We start from the raw sequence: 23,053 nt of genomic DNA on the forward strand, positions 1-23,053 counted from the left end.
ATCCACATATAGTATCTTCAACTGCTGGCCTCAGGACAGATACAAAGAAGATAATCATCAGACTGAAAGCAAAATATAATTTAATGCTGTTTTGCTACAGTAAAATAGTTTTTCTAAAGATTGAGATAATTTTCAATGTGCCTGCCCATAAATGAGGTTTTGCATGTACCATGGTCCATTTAGTCTGCCAGTTTTACAAGGATTTGGCATGATTTTGTATGAGAATGAGGCTGATGCAGCATCGACAATTTTTATATACTTAGAAATATCTCAACAATCTTCAGATAATTTAATATTTTCCGACAAGTGACATAAGCAACATCTGCAAAGAAAATTGTAAAATGCTATTGGTCTAACAACCTCTGTTTGTGGTGGAACGTCCGTATAATAACCATTTTTTGTTTTTTGTTTAATGAACTTTTGCTCACGTTGTCACTCTTTTCTCATTCCACTTTAACTGTTCTGGGGCATTTAAAATACCAAGGCACCCTCAACACAATTCGCTGCATATTTGGACAGATTTCACTCATCATACTACAAATGAAAGCACGGTTGTTGCCATGCACAGTAAGATTATTTACACAAAAAATGAAAATGCACTTTAAACCAAGGTTGGTGACTTTACTTTAAAAAAAAAATTGCAATACAGAACAGTAAACGAACTATAAAGAAGCAGGTCAGAATTTTAATGACATTTTAAGGATGGGGTTTTCTTGGCCAAAACATTCTCTTACCAAATGTTAATTTAATAATTGCACGTGAACAGCCAACAGGAAGATAAGTAAACACATCCTTTCTCCTCAGAACTGTGTCTTGTAGATGCTAATCCTCACAGAGACAAAAATAGCTCATACTCAAGTCTAATAAAAAGTCTAGTAAAAAGTAAACACGACACCCGATTCACTGGGGGGTATAAATACTTTGCATAATTCTGGACGACAAATGTGATTGAAATGGACAGTTCTAAGTAAAATGTAAAACACTTTGCCTGTCACTAATTTCCGAATATGACATGAAAAAGACGTGTACACCTAGTAGAGCCCACAGATCCTTGTGAAGAGTGACTAGTCGGGCATTTCTGTAAAATGCCAGCTCCTGAGTACCTTCAGAATGTTACTGGTGTAGGCCCTGACAAGACCCTACAATTGCTTTTTCTGCCACGAGAAGAGCACAGTTATCAAACAAACATGTACACACTTGATAACTAATGGGAACGCTAGTTTATTGCGCAGGCACTTTCTTTTCAAGGCACCTGCTTTTTAACAAGGATTAGCTAATTCATGATTCAAGGCAAACCAAAGCACCTTTAAATGTGTGTGTTGTTATGCATTCCCCACAGTCAATCACTAGTGAGATACAGGATGATGGTTCAAACTGTCCCGTACGGCTCTAAAGTTGAAAGTGTTGATCAAGGGCTCTCAAAATCAATCGTTAATTATACATCATGTGATAAAATACAAGCCCTTTTCACTGAGAATATAATTTGTTGTCGGGCATAAAGGTAAAATAAATCCTATATATGTGTAGAATAAAATCATAAATAAGCCTACCTTCACATGTAAATTTAAGAGTAAGTAAGGAGAGGCCACATACAATTGAGCCGATAAGCGTACCAGAGTTTTTGAATAAGAGAGACTACATAATACACCATTTGAAGCCTTCTTAAAGTACAGTCTATGAATGGTGATGAGATTTGTGGAGAAAAAAATGTGGCATAAAACGGTTTCATGAGCCTTTAGGTATATCTGAGGATTGACAGACCCATTTTGCAAAAATAAAATAGTTTTTTTTACAATGAAGAGTTAATAAGAATATTGCATTCCCATTAGACAGATACACACACCTTTGTGATCAAAACCGAGGTAACAGTACTAAAGTAGTGCAAATAGATTTGTCTGAAAAAGTTCTTGACACTTTCTTAAAAGTGAATTAGTTAATGTTGGTTTTGTGAAATGTACTTTGTCCAAACTATCTAGTCCAAACTATCTTAGTTCTAATTTCAGAGAGATAAAATAACTGAAATGCCTCTTTAAATTTTAAAATTGCTACCGAATTAAAGACGTTGTGAACGAATCTATGCATTATTCTGCAGGAATTAATCCATCTATGAAGTACTGTGCAGGAACAAGAAAGTAGATCTTTGTTATATTTTTTGCATCAATATATTCAACGTGAAAAAACTTGACACATTCGAAGTTCATGAAAATTCGAAAGGAAAACAGATTAAATATTATAAGTGTCACATTTATCACAGTTGCTATGCTTCCAGCATTGCAAAGACATACTAAAGGCTCAAAATATATATTGGGCATGACTCAGCAACTGGAACCACCATTACTGCTCAGAAAACAAACTGCTGTATTAAGAAGAGAGATTTCTTAGTCTCTGGCCATAAAAAATACAAAGCAACAACACGTTAAAAAATAGAAGTCAATATTTTGTAAAGTCAGTAAAATAACACACCATTTGTTGCAATTGTATCTAATCGTGAACTTAAAAACATGAGGATGTGGTCAACACTTAATAAGGATCAAATAAAATATCTTAAATAAAATGTAAAAGGCAGCAGGACAGCATGGGACATGCTCGAGGTCTGAGTGCATGTGCACCATCCTCATTGTTAAATGATGTCGTTCTTGCAGACCACCAAAAGTCATCCCTGTTGCAAACGAGTGTGTTAAGGAGGGGAATCCTTATGAGATCACTCCACTGGCCAATTTCTGAAGACAGGGTAAAAATAATGGGGAGAGTAAATTTCGAGCAAGTAACTGAAAGAACTGTCCTCCCCTATGTCGTTCGTAAGGAAGTCCTAACTCCCAAGTTATCAGCGGTCAATTACTTGTCTTCCGTTGATTTATTCCTTGAAGGGTAAGAGTTTGGATCTGACTACGCAGTTCTTCTACTCTACTCAGCAGTGCCGACCGCTCAAGTTCCAAAGCAAGGAGTGAATGCTTCAATTTGCTTTCAGAGCTCCTGAAATTGTCCACTGTGGATTCCAGACTTTGAATCTTCCCATGAGCTACCTAAAACAAAAGAAGAATTTTAGTGCGGATACTTATGGTAGCAGAGCATCAGAGAGAATTGAATAAAACTCCAAAGCGAGCCCAATCAAATGTTGAACTAATAAAAACGCCATCTCATACAAGCACTTGCAGATTGTTAATCATTCTGGATTATACAGTAGTCCAGTTTAACATTTACGTATTGTATAAACAAGATTCAGACAGGCCACGTCTAATGTTAATTTCACAATTCAATGGACTTTGATGTGCTCGACAGGAATTCATGATGGAGGAAATGCAGATATGCTGTACACCGCTTAAAAATGTGATCATAAAAACAATTACACATGGCAAGGCAGTTCAGTGCAAAAACAATCATGAAATGTAAAATAAAAATTGCTGTCTCCACTACTGCCCTACATGAATTTGCGAACAACCACCAAGGTTTAGTATCTAATCTGACAAAAAATATTCTTCCCAATGGCCAAATGTAGGGAAAAGGAAACCTCGGTTCACCCTTGGTATAATGGCGATTGTCGCAAGGTCAAGCAAGCACTAGTTTTTGCTATCAAATCCAAAGATAGACCCCTAATAAAAGACAAGTGAACAGCCCACAAAAACATAATCAATATGGCCAAGAAACAATAGGAGGAAGATAAATGGGAAGGCTTGAAAAATGCCCTATGTTCCAGGGACATGAGGACTTTTTGGAACTTAGTAAATACTGGCAGCACAGATGGCAAACTGGCAACAGAACCAAATCTGGGGGCAGAAGTCTGGAAGGCCCACTTTGAACCCCTATATGAAATGGCAGAGGGTGTAGCAGGGCAGGCTATTAATGAGTGCCTCCACTTGCAGCCACCTATCCCTGCTATTCCAACAATGTCTCTTAAAGAGATAATGGATGCCCTAAGCAGGGTTACCCCCCTCTAAGGCACCGGGACTAGACAAGAGTCCAGGTGACCTTTTCTGTAACAAGCCTAATATTTGGTCCCCATATTTATGGACCGTATTTAATGCTATCCTGCAGGGAATGCCGATTCCTAGGACCTGGCTGGGGGCAGAAATTATTCCAATTCCCAAGAAGGGCTCACCACTGTTACCCGCTAACTATCACCCAATTAGCCTTATAGATGTCACCCAAAAGATATATGCATGAGTGCTATTGGGACGATTAGAGAGCTGGATGGAGGAGTATTCTATACTCAGCCCCTATCAGGGAGGTTTTAGAGCTAGAAGGTCCACAATAGATCAAATTCTTAGGCTGCAACTTGTGTACTGGAAGACAGTACTTTTGGAGGGCGGCAGCCTTTATTTGATCTTTGTCGACCTAAAAATCGGCATTTGACCTGGTCCCCAGGGACAAATTGTGGTCCATTTTACTAGAAATGGGGGCCCCTCCCTTTCTCTGCCATCAGATCAAACGACTCCATTAATGTAATTACGCCCAAATCAGGCACGGGAAAAATGGCGAGCTCACTGTGTACGACAAGGGTGCGTGTTGGCTTTTCTGTTTATTTATTAACGGCCTAGTAGAGACTCTGATTGCTGGAAGGGATGTAGATGCCCCTAGGGTGGCAGACCTCAAGGTTCCCGCATTGATGTTTGCAGACGATACCCCCTTACTATCTAAGTCCCCCATGGGAATACAGAGGGCCCTAGATATCTTTCATTCATTTTGCAAAAGCAGGGGTTTAGAGATAAATTCACAAAAAACCAAACACATTGCTTTTAATGTAAAAAATACTACACAACCAAATCCTGTTAGATGGGAAACCACTAGAGAAAGTGACCGTCTTTGAATACTTAGGATTAACACTCACTGAGAAGATGGAGTGGAGCGCACAAATAAAGAAGGCCAGCCTTAAGCTGATACAGACAACGGGGGGTTAGCTAAAACGCTCAGGAAGTGTACCCACAAAATGGTTGGGCCAGTAATGGAAATTTATAAAGCCCAAATAAGGGGGATGGCCCTGTATGGGGCAGAAATCTGGGGCCATCGACCAACCAACCCCCTATCTAAGAATGAGAATTCCATTGCCAGGCAACTCCTAGGTCTCCCCATAAGTACTCTACTTACGCCACTTCGAATGGATCTCAGGGTTGGTCCAATTGCAAAGGAAGTTTCCCTCAGATCTTTCCTACATTGGAGATGCCTATGGAGTACCCCAGAATTAGATGCTTTTAGAGAAGAGCTAAAGGAAGTTTTAAACCTACAAGGAGCTAGTAAAATCTTATGGCTGGCGTATATTAAAAACTCCCTAGAAGCCATGGGGCTGAGGGACCTATGGGCTAATGCCGAAGGAAGCTGCATGTCAATACCCAGGAAGACCCTGTCAAAGATCTTTAGGGACTATAAACGTAATCAGCTTAAGAGGAACCCCGTGACTGGCACAGTGACTGCATCCTTCCTAGAGATTAAAGGGCAATACAGGCTAGACCCTGCTATTGATATTATTCAGCCTCCCCTTGCTAAAAAGCTGTATCTACAATTCAGGCACAGAGCATTGCCGCGTCGCACCTTTACAAATAACTGGGGGGCATTTTGTCCCAGGATTGTCTGGCTTGCAATCATATTTCGGAGACAGACCAACATGTATTATTCTCTTGTCCGGCATACAAGAAGGCTAGATGCCGATGGCTAGTACAGATATGTAGAAACCTTGGAACAAATCACTGTGCGGAGGCCTATAGGATATTAAAATATGACACCAGTACGCCGATTGTGTATTCGGTCTCCCGATATCTATTCTCCATGTGGTGTGCACGCCGAGTTATTTTAAAAGCAGGCTCTGCCTAATTTGATCACTTCATCTCCTTTCTGTGATTATATATTGGTACCAACCTTACCCCTTTTTAAATGTACTTTAATGCATTTATTACATCTTATAACTTCTATTTGGTATTCTTTGATACTGTATTGCACATGCATTTTTTCTTTGGAAATTAATATGTATGAATTGTGACGTATTTTTTACCTGTGCTTTTATGGTCTTACTGGCCGAAATAAAGAATTCTTGATGATGCTGAAAATAAAAATGTCCACGGTAGAACATTTCTTTACATCTTTAAGTGAAACAAGCTGGGCAAGGCGAGTTGTGTGGTCAGATTTTTACCAGCTAGTCGCAGGAGTTTATGTATGTTTATTCTGATAATCAGAAATGAGGCAATAAAAGAAGGAACATATTGATACTAATGGTAAAGCATTTCATCATAACTAGTGACATTGAAGATCACTTAAATTTCCATCAGAGCCTGACTAAGGATCAGACCCAGTAAAATAGTAATAGAATTAATGAAATGCCAATGACCGCCTTTAAAAGATTTAGGTGCAGCGAAGCTAGTTTTGGTGCAATGTAACTGGTGTGGTATAAATCTTTGTCAACATTTAACACCCCAGGTTACGTTGTGTCGGTTCATCGATAAACACGGCTAGAAAATATTATATTACTATTATAGTAATGACAATGCTAAATAAGGTTTCTTGGTTATCTCCTCTACACAAAAAGGATAGCATAGCCTTTATTACAATATTATCATTCCTGATAATATAGGGTCACCGTGTCCCAGGTGTGTAACGAGAATGTCGTTTTATAAATATCTATGATCTGAGTATCATGTCCTAAATATACAAAAATATTGCTCCATGAGTTAATAATTGAAAACCGAAACCCAATGGGACGATATTTAAGACAGTATTCATTTCAGACGTGATTTCTTGTATATGAGTGTCTGACATAGCACGATCCTGGAGCTGGTAAGCGCACTATTCCTTTTGATTTAACAAAATGTTTAGTCCCTCTCCCTTATCACGAAGACATAAATACCTTTCCTTTAATTCGGAAGTTTGTCAGTTTCCCTTAATCAGAATCTGAGTTGAATGGTGCTATGTATCAAGTTTCACCTTCCTTCTTTCTACAGCTTTTTTTATATCCCATTATTTTCTTACTTTCGAAGGCTCTGCTACGACTTCACTCTTGGGTTGACATCCAGCGGCCAAACCAGATTTCTTTACTCGTTGTTTAGGGGAATGGGCCTAGAAGGTTGGTATATAGATATATGTATCGCCTGGCACTCCTTGGGAATGTTCACTCTGATAAAGTCTAATGCTCTTGGTGCTATACTGTCCTGCTGGGGCACTGTGCACTAGTACCAGGTGTTTTCTTAATAACCCTTTTAAGGGGGCAGGGGGGCGCCTGTCCACCATGTCTCACTGACAGAGTACCCCTTGCTTTGCAAAGGAGATAGGGTGAAGCAAAGCCCATAACCCTCCTACAGCCTGCAATGCCAGAGGTTTGTGTTTCCGTTTTGAATGAAAAGGGAGTACTGAGCTCCTGTGCAGGTTCGACCCTCACACCTCTCGAATCCTCTTACCAGTGGCCCTCCTTCGTGGTATGGAGGTCCGCATCCGTTCATACCCTTACGTTTTTTTTACTGCAATAAGGACCTTGCTTTGCAGGTCACACCCCAGCTTTCGCTGGAGTCAGAGGAGGCTCCCGGTGCTTAAAGCATTCCTTCCGGGTCGCTGTTGGAGGAAAGTACCTTGATAGAAGCTGGATGTTCTTCCAGCCGTCAAGTACCACTACTCCTCCTCAAGTTTCAAATCTTGCTGGGGTGTGGTGGGGTGCTTTTACATGCCACGTTTGAGACATCTTCTCAGAAATGGAACACCGTGGTCATTCAAGCTACAAAGGTCTTAATCCCACCATACATAAGAGATATTCTACAGTGTGTTTTCATCAGAAAAATGGTTAATGTTCAATCACTATGTAGGTATCAGGATAGAAGCTGAACATGGCTCTGCTCTGGCAGAAACCTAAGCAGGTTTCTGCAGACCTTCAGTACTGCTTGTGGTATATTCTCCTTCACTCCTTCATTAACTGGGAGCCAAGAACAATATACCATAAGTCTTGGGCATTTGAGGCTGGTACTCCTCCCTATGTGCAGTTTCCCTTTATGTCTTTGATACTCTGCATTGCAGAAATGGTACGTTACTCTAGTTGGTTGAACAAGTCACGCAGAGGCTTACATGAGACCTGCAAGTCATGGTGGAAGGTGCAGCCACTGCCGCAATGATCCAGCTCTGGTTGCCCAGTATGTGCTCACTCAGGCTTCAGAAGCTGTGCCTGAAGCCTGGACTTTGCAAGCAGCGTCTAAACAGGATACACAGTTAACCTGCTGTGGCTGGTTCCTTTGGACCATGTCGCAATACTAAGGAGCTGATTAGCTAACTGCTCAGCAAATAAAAAAATACATTTCCCAGCATCCCTGTGGAGTGGACATCTTGCTATTGCAGGTACGAGATGTGAAACCCTTGGTCATGGCTCGTCTTTAGTGGCTCTTCTGAGGAAGATGAAAGAGTGTTTTGGTTCAGCCGAAGACAACAGCAGTCTCCTTGCTTGCTGGTGCATGCTCTCCTTTGGGCATCAGCCTCCCCAGCAGGGCACTTTGTGGGCATACTTGAAGCCCCTAGGCCAAATGGTGGATTTGACTTAGAACATTTTGTGAGTGTAAATACTCGTACAAGAACGGCTGGTGAATTCAGGTACCTTCTTTGTGTGATTCCTGGTGTGACTTAAAAACTAAAACTGGGTTGAAGTATTTTCTTTGTGAGGTTATATGATGAAACAAATTGCACTGGAAATCCAAAGTTAGTTTTGAAACAGAGCACAAATGATGGGGTCCCTAATTTTGACTTAACTGTTGGTGCCCAGTAATTTTTCTTTGATCTTTAAACCCTTTTCCTTTCTGGGAATGCAATTTGTGGTCAGTGAGGTAACGGACAAGGAATTGACACTACACGGCTGCTATTTCACATGGAAGTTGGATAGCCGTTAGCTGACAAGGTGTAAACACAAAAGAAAGTAGTTAGCTAAGTACAACAAAAAAATCTGGTCTTATTGATTTTCTAGAGCAGCTGCTGGGATGATGTCAGGCTTGCTGTCAAATTAATGCAAAGGTTCGCTATGGATTATTTGGTCACTATCCTTCTGTGCTGCTTGTTGTAGGTTTTCCTTCTTTTCCAGATCTCCTTCCCATTAGCACCCTTCCCAAAAAGCCATCTTTGTTGCTTAAAAAAGTAGCATGGAACTAATGGTCGTAAACATGGAATCATGCTTTGGGTGTCAACGAACCCAGGTTCAAACACTAGACTTGTCCGTTTCTCGATAATTCTGGGCCATATTTCAGAACATTCCAGAGCATCATTTTCAAATACTGCGACTGAGTCCACCTTTAACCTCTTCGGTGCCCGTGACGAGCTGGACTCGTCATGGGCCGCGGTGGCGCTGTGCCCATGACGAGTCCAGCTCGTCACAAACCCCGCCCGCTAATGTAACGGCCGGCACAGGGCGGGGAAAGGGGCGGGCACCGAAGGGGTTAAGCAAACCAGTGCTGCTCCTACTCAAATAGGAAAAGTCCAGCCTGAACAGCTATACCAGGGGCCACATGTATCATGCATTTTTTACCAGCCGCAAATGGCCCAATTTGCAAAATCGAGCGTTTTAAGGAAAACGGTCTGCATTTAAAAAAAAAGAAAAGAAAGGATTGCTTTATTTAAAAGCAATCGCATACATGGTAGTCTGCTGACCTCAGCAGGACACCATCCCCGTGATTTTAGCAATTCACAATGGGTCGCAAATTGCGACCTACCTCATTAATATTCATGAGGCTCGAATCGCTAAATGAAACTCATGGAGCTTCATACATAAGGAATAGCGATTACCTAATTGTGATTAACAGAAAATCACAATTAGGAAATTATTATTATTATTATTGATTCATGTGTCCCCAGGTCACTTCCAGATGGGAAGCCAAGCCAGATGGGAAGCCAGATGTGGGCTATTTAGGCCTCGTCAATTAGATTATAGCTTGAGTCCTGTGGCACAGTGAGCAAGGGAATCCCCTTCTCATAGCGTGTCTACTGCAACAAAAAACTAAGTGAAGGAAGGAATGCTAGAATTAATTGCAGCCACTTCTGAACGCTCAGGGCCACATGTCAGACCATTACCTTTTGCTCACTGTGCCACTCTAAACAGAGATCAGCCAAATGCAAATGGGCCTTGGTGCTGCTCCAATAAGAGCAATCCGGCTTTAACTGCCAGATCAGGTCTCTTTCAAATGATGTGGAAATAGGCGTTTCATACAGGCTTCAATTAGATGCCTACAAGATACGTAGTTCATTAAATTTTTAATAATATGCCATAACGGAGGATTCACTTTGGCCGAATAGAATTCCTGTGCTTAAGGTATGCTTTCCATATATGTTTTTTACGAATGCATGACGTTACAATGCAGACATTTAAAACGCATGCTTTTACAACACAGTTTTTACATTGCAACATCCTTTACAATGCATACATTTACATCGCATACCACTACAATGAATTTTTGAAAACTACACTTACAACGCATTCCATTACATCGCATTATACCTTTACAACGCATACCATTACATTGCATTTAAGGTAAGTGTTGGATAGTGTAGGGGTAAAAATTACTATTCTAACTCCAGGGGGTGCAACAGTAGGGTAAGTGTTGGCTAGTGTAGGGGTAAAAATTACTTTTCTAACTCCAGGGGGTGTAACAGTAGGGTAGGTGTTGGATAGTGTAGGGGTACTATGCGTTGTAGTGTCATGCAATGTAGTGTCAGGCAATGTAATGGATAAGTTGTAATGACATGCGTTGTATTGGATGTTGCGATGTAATGACTGTGTTGTAAATGTAGTGCGATGTAATGGTTGTGTTGTAAAGTTTGTTTCCCGTTTTTTACTGGCACCTTTGAAATGAAAAGCAGTGATTTTCAAAACTGTCACATCACTCTCTAATTCAAAATATGAAAATTATATTACAAGGTTCATTACGAGGAAGGGAAAATATATTGGCATGGAAATATATATCATTCCCTCTGGGAAAGGAAGGCATCCTACTCGCTAAAGATGTGCTTGTCTCATTAGACAACCGTTGGATGGAAATGAAAAATGGGGGAAAGATAGGAGTCGAATATACAGGTGCCATGAATCTAAGGTAGGGAGGAGATGAAGCCAAGTGGTCAGAGCCGCCGACTTAAGAACCTGGGGACCCGGGTTCGGATCTGAGACTGAGCTCTTGGCTCAACATCCTGTGAGTCTGAGCAAATCACTCATTCTTCCCTGTGCCTAAAAATGTGGACTGTAATGTGTGAAATTAATTTGTGTACTCCCTTTATCTACACGCCCTTTTAGATAGTCTCCTAGCCCTCCCATCCCCATCTAATGTATAGGGCTCAACTACTTACTAGCTAGGTTTGTGCTCCATACATACAAAATATACGCACACATTTTAGGTAAGAAGCTCCGGTGACAAGTTTTGGACGACCCATGAACCAGCAAAGCAGAAAGCATTATCTGACAAGCAATACATTTAAATATGTATTGATGGATAAATAATGCTCAAGCTAACTAATAGAGGAATATCTATACATAGGAGCGATATGTAATTTAGGAGTGCGATTGTGGAATAAAACTTTACACAGACTTTTGTTCACTATCCTTCAACCCAAAACCTGGGATTTTCTGATATACGTGGATAATCAAGCTTGAGGGACTCTATAGCGTTCACTACATTTGCTTCTATCAGAACAAAAGTTAATTCTCCAATAGCTAATAGGCGTTACATTTGCCCAAATCTTTGTAGAGTACAAGCATAAACCCTGTAGCCAAAAAATGGTAAAGTAATCTCAATAATGGATTTAGGGTTTTCCAACGCATCAAGCCACTTCTTTAGAGTGGTACATCTATGGAGTTAACAAAAATTCAAACCTTGAACTCCTTGAGCTCAAGTACATTAATGGCACAGACACCGCGTATCTCAATTGCACATTGGCAGCAAGTCCGGGTTTAAGACACAGCATAAGTAGACTCCTTCAGTTCAACGCTAACTCTCCCTCCACAATTCTCAAAACCTGAATTCAGAATGCCTGTTCAAGCACTGGTCCTATTCCACCTGGATGAATGCAACACCATGCTTCCAGACACCAATCTCTTGGTTTTGTAGCGTATACATGTGGTTGTTTGCGCTACTCACCGCACAACTCGTAACATTTGACATCATGGTTCAAGATTTCGACTGGGTTCCTTTGACTCCCACAACACATTCAAGATTTGCTACATCACGTTGTGGCAGCGAACTCAAACACATCACCATACATGGCAGACAAAATTAAGAACCTGAGTGCAGCAATAACATTAACAGACTTGAGACAAATGATGATTAGAAGCACCTAGGACCAGAACGCCACCCGGGCACAGACCGTCAAGTTCCTTATAACCCATTTCAGAAGGGAACCAACAGTAGGTTCCTCAAAAGAGCACTTCATCCACAAGGAGCTGTAGTTACTGCACCGCCATCTGGGATGCTTTATAAAGAATGTCCTAGCTCTCTACGACTACATTGCTCTTCCATCCCATTTGTACCACAAACCCTTTCTCATTGGCACTGTTATATGTTGCACCTAGATTTACACTTTATAGGAATGCGTATATATAGATGGGCATTCTTTCACAAAGATTAACAGTCATATGTAAAGACATTGTCACCCATATACACAGAGGCATAAACACACAAGCGCACACACAAAACATACGGAATGAACATGCAATCACAGAGAGCACACATAAAGAACACATGGACATAGGAATGGATGTACTGAGAGAGTAATGGATGATGTCAGGGGAGTGGATGTAGACAGAACTGATGCTGGAAAGATGCAGGCGTATTCCTTAGCCACACTGCTGTGGAAACTACAAGAAAAGTTAAGACAAGAGTGACATGCCAACACTCATTCAATTCTTGGCCTTTTTCGTTATAGGACTTTCCAGGGATGATTAAATACTTTGCTCTCCATGAGCATTAAGTATTTACCCCCTTGGGAATGTTCACCAAAATATATCATTGCAGAGTACATGTAAGCCCATTCCGAGACTCTGATATAACTGTTTATATATCTGTATTAGTGCAATTAAGTGCATGCCTCTTTCTAGAGCTTTTATGGGGAACAAGCGTATAAAGTCCCGAGCTTTTCTTTTATGAATCACTGTCATCATAAGTGTTCTTTCAACTGGTAAAATTTAAGAACCTGAAACTACAATTGCCAAAAAGAACATTTATTAAACACTAGAAACATTGTGCTTCATGCAGATGGCAAATTTAGTTAAATTGCCATCTAGAAGCTTTACCTTTATCACCTTCTGAACAAACATATACATTTTGTGCATGTGAAGTTGACAATGTAACATACATTTCATCCTCTCAGAGAAATGAAATGTGTTTCCTAAGCTAGCAAGTCAGAAACAAAAAGTTGGAAATAATCAATCGAGCAACAATACGAATACATCTACTCTGCTTGCTTCTCATTTTCATTACCCTGCAATTATATTCCCCTACAGACAAGAAGTGTCTCATAAAATAATTCACTTTAATCGCATATCAAGGAATAGCAGATTAACCAATCTGAAATGTGTGCCTTATTTCAATCTGCTAACCAAGAGATAGCCAATCATGATATTAAAGCAAATGCCTGATGGATAAATAGATTATTATTATTATTATTTATATGGCGCACGGATCATCCCCAAGGGGATCTCACGGCGCCTGGGAGGGAGGCGTCTAAAAGAAGAGCGTTTCAGTTAAATAACCAGGTTTTTAGGTGTTTCTTAAAAATAGTCAAGGTGGAACATGAACGCAGATCTAATGGCAACGCATTCCAGTATTTGGGAGCCAGATGGGAAAAGGCACGGCCACCCATCTTAACTTTTTTAATTCTCGGCGTTTGAAGAAGCTTTTGGCCACTGGATCTTAACTGTCATGCTAGGGTATACCATTCCAATTTCTTCGTAAGGTATTTAGGTCCTTGTCCAAAAAGCGCTTTAAAAACTAGGCACAAAAGTTTGAATGGTGCCCTTTTCCTTATAGGAAGCCAATGTAACTCTCTTAGTAGAGGTAAGGATGGCGTAAGCAGGGGTTTATTTAAAGCTAGGCGGGCAGCAGTGTTTTGAAGGACTTGTAGCCTAGAGAGCAGGTCCTTCCTCATCCCCACTAGAAGAGCATTACCGTAATCCAGTCTACTGACTAAAAGCGCCTGAATCAAAACCCTTCTAGCGGAGAGAGGAATCCACGGGAAGACCTTTTTTAAAGTGTGCATCAGTCCAAAACATTTACCTGATAGGGTCTTAACATGTTCTTCCATGGATAAGTTATTGTCCATTAAAATGCCCAGATTTTTTACCCATTTTCTTGGGGCAGGGGGTACTCTAAGTTCCTCAGGCCACCACTCATCTGTCCACAAATCCTCTGCTTTACCAAACAATAAGATCTCAGTTTTGTTGAAATTAAGTTGCAGGTAGTTGTTTTTCATCCATGTGGCTATTTTCATCATACAGCTCTTAAATCTGTCTCTGGTCACCGTGGGATCCTTCTCTATGGGGACTATCACCTGCGTGTCGTCCACATAGGAGATGGTTTGGAAGCCACAGGATTTTAGAATGGTAGCCAGAGACGACACAGATGTTGAACAGGGAGGGACTTAAAATGGAGCCCTGAGGGACCCCCTTATCCACCAATGTAGTCTGGGAGACAAAGTTGTCCAGTTGTACACATTGAGATCTGTCCGATAGGAAACACCCGCAGCCACTCTAATGCCATCCCAGTGACACCAATCTCTCGCAGTCTATCCAACAGAATTCTGTGAGAGATGGTGTCAAAGGCTTCTGACAGATCCAAAATGACCAACATTGTAGGGGTCCCTTCGTCCAGCGGCAGCCTGATAGTATCTGTTATCTCTATCAGAGCGGACTCTGTGCTGCAACCAGCACGGAAGCCTGACTGCGAGGAATCCAAAAGGTCATGCTGTTCCAGATAATCTGAAAGTTGGCGATTGATCAGAGCGTCCATTATTTTAGAGCAGTCCGGGAGAAGTGAGATAGATCTGTAGTTTTGTAAATCGGCACAGTCTGCTGACGTTTAATAAACGCTTTTTTCCATCTAGACGGAAAAGAGGAGGTTACTTAGGAGAGGTTACAAATTTCACTTATTGGATTTACTAGCTCCATTGCTAAGTCAGATAACATGTGAGGGGGGGGCTATATCAGACGGGGAGCTTGACTTGATATGTTTCAGTAGTGGTAAAACTTGCTCCCTAGTGATGGTTACAAAGGTCTCCAGTCTCGGTAGGGAGGAGTTATCTGTGATTAGGATTTCTTCCCTATTCTCCGATACCTGCTCAAAAGAATCATAGATATTGTCTATCTTGATTTTAAAATGCTTAGCGAGCTTATCGCAGAATTCCGGAGTTGGGGAGGAGGTAGAATTGCCTACTCTTGGGGTAGTAAACTCCTTAAGAATCCTAAAGAGTTCTTTCAACGAGCCCTTTGCCTCATCTATTCGAGTGGCTAAAAATGTTCGTCTTGCTGTATTACAGTTCTTAAGGTACATCCTATGTACTATATTATAGGCCAGTCTATCTTCCTCAGATTTTGATTTCCTCCATTTACATTCTCTCACTCTGCAAGCGGCTTTCTCCGTCTTTAAGCTATCAGAATACCATGGAGCCGGGCTCGTTTTATCATAGATTGTTGCTGTTTTACTCGGGGCGAGTAAGCCCTTATTATCTCTGACTCCAGTTTATCTAAAGCTTCATTGATGTCATAACATTCATTAAGCATTGGAGGAGAGAATACTGTACTAAACGTCTTTGGTGTTATTTTCCTCCATTGTCCACGTGTGACTTTCCGCCCTTGCGGTTGGCCCGAACATTTAGGAGCCAAAAAAGAGAAGCTAAGGGCCATATGGTCCGACCAACTTACTACTTGAGGTGGGTCTATGCTCAAACTGGGGATATTGGTAAAAATATTATCGAGTGTATGGACTGCTAAGTGTGTTGGAAAAACTACTTTAGGAAAAAGATCTAACGATTCCATAGCTGCCAGCAGGTCAGCTGTACAATTATTAGTATCAATATCAAAATGAAAATTGAAATCCCCTAAAAGAAAGAAATCTTCTGTTTGCAGAACATATGGGGCAAGTATTTCTAATAGTGAGGCACAAAAGGCCTTCTTATTTTCCCCCGGATGATACACTACTGCTCCAATTACTTTATGGCCCTGGGCAGGTTCCATAGATATAATCATCAACTCCATAACAGGAGATGATATTGTGTCCAGCACTTTTATATTTAAAATGGGACGGGTCGCTATAGCCAACCCTCCACCCCTTTTCCATGTTCTGTCCAGCCCTACTACCGTGTAATCTGATGGAAAGGCGATAGCTAGAGCGGGAGAGGAATGTGTGTGTAACCATGTCTCAGTAAAAAACACCAGAGTCAGGTTTTTGATCATCTAAGAAATCCCAGACTTCCGTGGCATGCTTAGATATGGACCAAGCATTAATGCATAGCCCTTGAAAAATGACATCTGACGTCTTATCTTTATTTGAGACTTCCTTAGGGGTCGGATTTATGACAATTTGCGGCCGAGGAGGCAGATTTTTGTTCAAAAGGCCAGCTACTTTCTGGGGCTGACTTACTGCTCATTTGCAACAAGGGCAGCAGCTTATAAAGGCTCCAGTATCCACGCGAAGCCTGCCTTCACATTCCATGCTAAACCTATTTGTCCCTACCTCCAACAGCTCCTCCCTTGAATAGGTTCGGGGTGATATTATTATGGGTGCGTAGGAGGACAGAGTTTTCCGCCAGCTAGCAGCGTTCTGGCGCGGACGGGCGCAGACGCGCTTGCATTAGGCGCGACAGCGGCGCGCCCGCTACGCACCCGCGAGTGATGTGAATTTAAATGACTCAGCGGTGGATCACTAGAGCGCTAACCGCCCAAAATGGCGCCCGATTCATGTCCCTGTGGTCGTGGGTTAACCTCTTGCCACTCAATCGGTCATAAACAGGACCGTGGTGGACCGGAGAGACCCCTGTGGCGAGTCACCAACAAAGTGCCCCAGCAAAATCACAGTATTAAAAATCAATGCCCCCCAATATTTAAACAGAAGTCATCAAGTTTTAAGAGCGTAATATTCGCGTGCATCCAACAATTAATTTTAAAAACACAAAGCTATCCTGCGGCAGTTCTACGGATAATTACAACTTCTAGCGTGCTGCGTGAGTAAGAAGCCAGCAGCTGTGTATGTGTATGTAGCTAGTGAATACGTCGTGAAAATCCCGCATGTGACTCATTTAGGATGTATCCAGGAGAAAACAGCTGCAATCTGTCCTTACTGCTTTTAGGTGCTTCATTTCAGTTTAAGGGCAACTGGACTACCTAGGATTGGTGTAAAAAAAAGGGAGATTGTGCAGATTACATAAATACATGAACGACTGGAACAAAGACACCATAATTCACAGATGATAAAAAGAATAACGCAAATGAAAAAGCTCTCTCCCAAGTAGAAGAAAATATGTATGATTGATTACTCAACTAGGCATTTACTAGGACGTCACTACCTTTTCTCATTCGTTCACTGAATTGAGTTTAATCGTTTCTAGTCTGCTATCGAGCATCTGCGAGTGACGAATGGGCTTTTACCGAGCATGGCATTTCCCCGGTTAGAGCCGCTGGTGTTCGTCGATGGGAAAGAAACTGCAACGGTTGCAAAATATTGGAGACTTTTTTTTATAAAGCTATTTAAGGTGATTTAGGGTGAATGAAAAGGACTCAAATCCCCATATGACCTACATTAGCCGAAAGACGAACCAGTATGTACTAAAAATTGGAAAAAATCATCACATTTTTTCAAAGCAAGAGTCAAACGCAAACACCTAAAGACACCTGCCATCGTAGGAAGCGCTTCAGAGCCTCATTCGGGGTCAATAAACGATACACACTCATACCATACACAGTTGTCAATGCATTGTTCTCTAAATAGGCAAGTGGTCAACCGGCCAGGTGTTTTGTATACTACCGCCAGTGGAAATAGCAGAGACCACAGTATCATGGTCCAGGCACCAAATCGGCATTGCTCAAAAAAATGGAATTCCTCTCTTATTGTAACAATCTGAAAACACTCCCTCCTTACATCTATTTGCAATAGATTCAGCATGAATGATGCAAGAGTCTAAAATAAACCAGTAACGCATGTCAATCTACAACTCTATGTGGCGACTGCCAGTGCTCCCAGAATGCCCTTTGATGGAATGCATGTCGCGATTGTCAAGATGCATAAGTAATTGTATGGACCTCAGTCATGGTGAAAAAGTAACTGAAGTCAATACGCAGATTAAAACACGTATCACGGTTCTATTTTTTGTCATCTTTGCAGTAATTAACAATTAAAAGAAGGCCGGCGACATCTTTAATTAGCAAAACGCCATTAGGAGGCTTGCTGCTGTTTCACCAACAGACCCTCTTCAAGCAATGACTCAGTTTCTTCAAAAAACCCTGTTTCCCCAGTGAAAAAGTAGCCCTTGATTATAACCATCTACCTAATCTAATAGCAGAAATCCCGAGGTGCCAATCCTGTCTCTGAAAACCGTAATTATTCACCGTGTAAAGACAGTAGTTTCACACATCTCCAACTGTGTATACAAGATAAGTGGGTGGTTGTTTTCGAAATACAAAGTGTCCAAAAATATAGGTAACTTGGAAAAATATTAACGAGGTTTGCAAACAGCGTTGCTAACCTACCACGCATTTTTAAGGTGAATTAAAATATTTTTTCTCTAAAGCATCATTCAATAAAATGTGTGACGTCGACATGACATTGCAGAAAATCTACCTATAAGATGGAAATGCTCACTTCGAAATTCTCACCACTTTAGCAAACAAGGTAACTGAGGCACAGAGATAAAGGGATTTGCTCAAGATAACACAATGCAGTTTAAAACTGCGACCAGACTCCTGGATTACAATTATACACAGTGTTTATTTACAGTAAACTATTGTAAAGTCACTTGAATGCGTTAGAGCACTTTTTCCACCTGCCAGAACAAAGCACAAACCCACCCACAGAAATCAAGTTAGGAAAGAGCCACGACAAAGATCTCCGCAAACAACTCTGAATACCACCAAATGAATGGGAAAAACAACTGCAGTGCTGCACCCACTCTTGAAAAATCATTCGCTGTCAACATTTTAAAACCATGGATGGACCCTGCCTGTCGATATGCATTGGTAAAAACAAAAGGGTCGAAAATGGTAGTAGCATGGCCATAGGCTTTCAATGGTGACAGTCTGATAATTTGGACAAATTTGAGGGACTGTGTAGCAGCACACATGTTAAAGCAGGAGGCGAATGAGCTCTAACACCTTTCTTTCTCTCCATTCTAATGAAGAGCAAAATACACCGTCCAGCTTTTGGTGCCTAGAAGTGACCATGCACAGAAATGCAGCATCATAATTGAGTGACTAGAAGATGTGATCAACGAGCCAGGTTTTGAGCCGTGAGAATTGTCTGAGTGTAGGATTTTCGATGGTAAGCAAAAGCTTGATCCACAGTTTATCCCCCAACACCCCGAAAGACCTTTTGCCCCAACTGGAGCGCTTGAATTTAGATACTACATTGAGTTTGAATGACACTGAGAGAAGCTTAAAATCAGGAATACATGTGCGGCAATTTAGAGGCGGACTTTTAGGATGAGCAGATCAAAATATCCTGTGCGTAATCCCCAATGTTTTGAAATAGATCTTTTCTACAGGTAATAAATGTAGAATTCTGAGTATGCCTGAGATGGAATCAAATTTGTACAGTCCAAAATGGATCAAGCTGCAGCATTTAGAACATGCTCGAGTCTGCGCGTTTTTGGAAAATGATAGTGCAATAATCAGTGCAAGAACAGACAAAAAAGCCTTTGCCACCATAAACCAACAGATCTGACTCAGTCAAAAACTAAAATATCTAAAAATGAAGAAGGCTGGTTTGGCAACTTCTCCCATGAAATTAGGTCAGAGTTTGTTTGCGAAAATCTACTCTGGGAGACCCTTACGGATTGGCACATCACATGACAGGTAATACACATGTGCCTTCTATGTCCACGGCACTTCTTTCAACACCCAGGAACGCTATTTGTGGACACCTTACACTGTTTCATGCTTGATTAGGAATATTATACAATGCTATGTTTCTGAGATGTCTCAACAAAGGTTAAGTCTGACTGCCATCGAAGAGGTGGCAGCTGAACACATCCAGAAGAAAAGAGAATGATCCAAATGTCCATAAAAGCGTGATGGAAAGGCCAATATAAGAGAAAAAATTATACAAGACTTCTGGAAAAAAAAGTCTTGTTCTTAACCAAACAACCTTACTAATAACAAGCTCCATATCCGTGAGGTACAATTTAGGCTAAATGCGTTTTTAACCTTCCTAGTGGAATATTCCCAAGCTGAGACGAAAACGGAGAGATTATGAGCAAGTGAATAAAGTGGGGCACCTGCTGGGCATACAACTAAGACAATGGACAGATATGTCAGCAATGCTTGCTGTTGCTAATAAAAAAGTCTATAAACTCATCCCCTGGAAATTAAAATATAGTTATCAGTTTATTTTTTAGTCTGCAATAATTCATCTCAGCCCCCTCCACTGCTATGATTAACAAGGGTAGTGGAGTAGGATGGAAGGCAACATATCACCATACATAGAGATTGGGCAACTTTTCGAGCAACACAGAGAGCATATGACTATGATCTGCCACCCCTAGCCCATTATGGAACAACATTACTGATGACTAACGATGGAGTGAAATCCGAAAGAATGATACTCACCTTGCACTTGATGAGCTCTAGCATTAGAATCCAGCTCAGCCCGCAGTTTGTCTGGGAACACCAGCACTACTTCCAGATGTGTGCAGGAATTGGTAGTACCTACAATGTGTGACATGAAGTGTAGAAAGAAGGGTACCGAAGGGCCGCATAAATTATTTGGGCCAGCAGTTGCCTCAGCATTTCCTGTAGTTATTACCAATGTGTCTGTGCTAATTTTCGGCAGCCCGGGCAAAGATTAGTTTATGTCCTCTCCAACATTATTTATGACCCACAACACCACCTCTGTTTCGGCAGTACTACCTACCATGGAAATCATTGCCTATATTGCTTTCTGTCTCCTTCTTTGAAGTCAACTATGTCATACAGATCCCTGGGATACTACGGATACTGCCATTGAGCTTCTAAAAGGCTATATAGCTGCATTCTGGCCCACGTTCACTGCAGTGGACTTTTAACAGAACCATTCATGGTCAGTATAGAAACCAGGCGAGGCTCTTGCCACCCATGCATTTCCTCATTGCCTTAGATTCTTCGGGAGCAGACAATGGGAATCCCCACTGATCAGAGGTAGAACCATTTATGCTGAGCACCAGAGGGTAATCTTGTAGGCCTGAGATCTACTACTTATGTTACCATATTATAGACCCTCTATGTGTACAATCTGATGGCCCTGGTTGCAATATTCTTTAAATACTGAGTTCCGGGGGGAACTGGGTGAGGAACAAAACCATGCAGTTAACCTGGTCACCTACAAGAGAATGCACAGAAAACCAAGAGTTTACTTGGATGCCCAACAATCCTAAATACCTAGGTATATTAGTTAACAAGGGTTGAACACATGGTGATAGAAAATATGAAATCCGTGATTGTAAAGACTACTGCCACTTCATCCAAAGTTCTCAGTGTCATTTGTACTCTGGGGCAAGGTAAAAGTGCTTAAAATGCTAACTACTCTTTGATTTAATCTATTACTACTATTTATGGAAACTGCAGCTGAAGATTTCCCAAATGAGCCTGCAGTCCACTTCCAAGTGCACTGACATCTTCATATTTTAAAATATGAAGAACTTAAACTTCAGTCACCAGAAGATCCTGAGGATTACATGTCTCAGATATAGAACCGTATTACAAGGCCCTCCAACTCTCCACATTTTTGTAATCATCACCACAATCAAAGTTGAAACCAATCTGAATACTAATTGACAAATGAATACTCTATGATTGCAGAGGCATAGATGTACTCCATCATTCGAAAACGGCCCCCCCAAATGGGAAGTAGATAGATGTTTCTTGTGAGACTGGATCTATGGGCCTCAACACACAACTAGCTAAATGTTTATTGGTTTATACTTCCAAATGTCTCTCTGTATAACAATTCTGACATATTGGTAGAAAGAAGAAGGCCAGTCTGGGCTCTGTAGTTCAGAAAGGGGGCAGCATGCCTCTTAACCAAGCAAGCAGACAATCCCATATACAAGACACTGGCATAGTCCAGTCGAGACGTGATAATTGCATCAATCACTGTTTTCTGTGACTAAAACAAAAGCAAGAACAGGAACTTTTTTAAAGACCACAATAAATCAAAACACAAGCCTACTACTGCCGTAATCTGTGGTGCCATAGTCAATTGCGGGCCAAATGGCAATATTTTGATTTTATCTGGATTTCACTGAAGGTTACTGGCCCACATCCACTCAAAAACTGCCCCAGACCACTCTTAAAAGTAACTTCCTGTGCCTCTGTTGTATCTTTATCCGTTGAAAAATACAACTGCTTGTTATGAGCATAGGAGACAATCCTAACACCAAAGGTGTCCACCAGAGAAGCCAATGCGGGAATGCAGATATTTAATAAGGTAGGGCTAAAAGCAGAGCCTGTAGAACTTCAAATGTAAGGGGCTTCATAATTGGAGGATTGTGGAGCCATCTAGACAGCCTAGCCCTCCACGCCAGTGCCAACCCCCTAACTCCAATGTTCTCTAAGCGATGAAGAAGGAAAGTATGCAACGCAATGTCAAAAGCTGCTAATAAATCGAATAAAATCAGGGCAGCCTGTTTTCTCTGATGCAACGTCAGCTTAATAGAGTTGATCACCTCCACAAGTGCCGTCTCTGTAATATGTTGATTCCGGTATCCATATTGTGAAGGATGCAATATCCACGTTTGCCGATTGTTGAAGACTGATCAGTTTTCCAGTTTTTAATAGGTGATGAGGAACAGGGAAATTGGTCTAAACGGAGTGCCATTCACTGAAGGTTTTTTTTTTTTTAAACAGTGGAATGACTCTGGCATGTTTCCAGCAGGAAGGCACATTTGTTGA

The 23,053-nt window shown here is 41.2% G+C and overlaps 1 protein-coding gene across 9 annotated transcripts in view; it reads right to left on the reverse strand.

Annotated features, from left to right (window-relative positions):
* Nucleotides 1–600: 600 nt before the first annotated feature.
* Nucleotides 601–23,053, reverse strand: part of TBC1D1 (TBC1 domain family member 1) — a 933,361-nt gene continuing 910,908 nt past the window's right edge. For all 9 annotated transcript variants that reach the window (XM_085642280.1, XM_085642279.1, XM_085642278.1 and 6 more), the window contains one exon: nt 601–3,023. In XM_085642280.1, the coding sequence (XP_085498406.1) occupies nt 2,832–3,023 (192 nt within the window). In that variant the 3' untranslated portion in view covers nt 601–2,831. The remainder of the gene's footprint in view (nt 3,024–23,053) is intronic.

Source organism: Triturus cristatus, chromosome 2_2 (genome assembly GCF_964204655.1).
Source record: "Triturus cristatus chromosome 2_2, aTriCri1.1, whole genome shotgun sequence".
In the NCBI taxonomy this organism is placed as follows: Eukaryota; Metazoa; Chordata; class Amphibia; order Caudata; family Salamandridae; genus Triturus; species Triturus cristatus.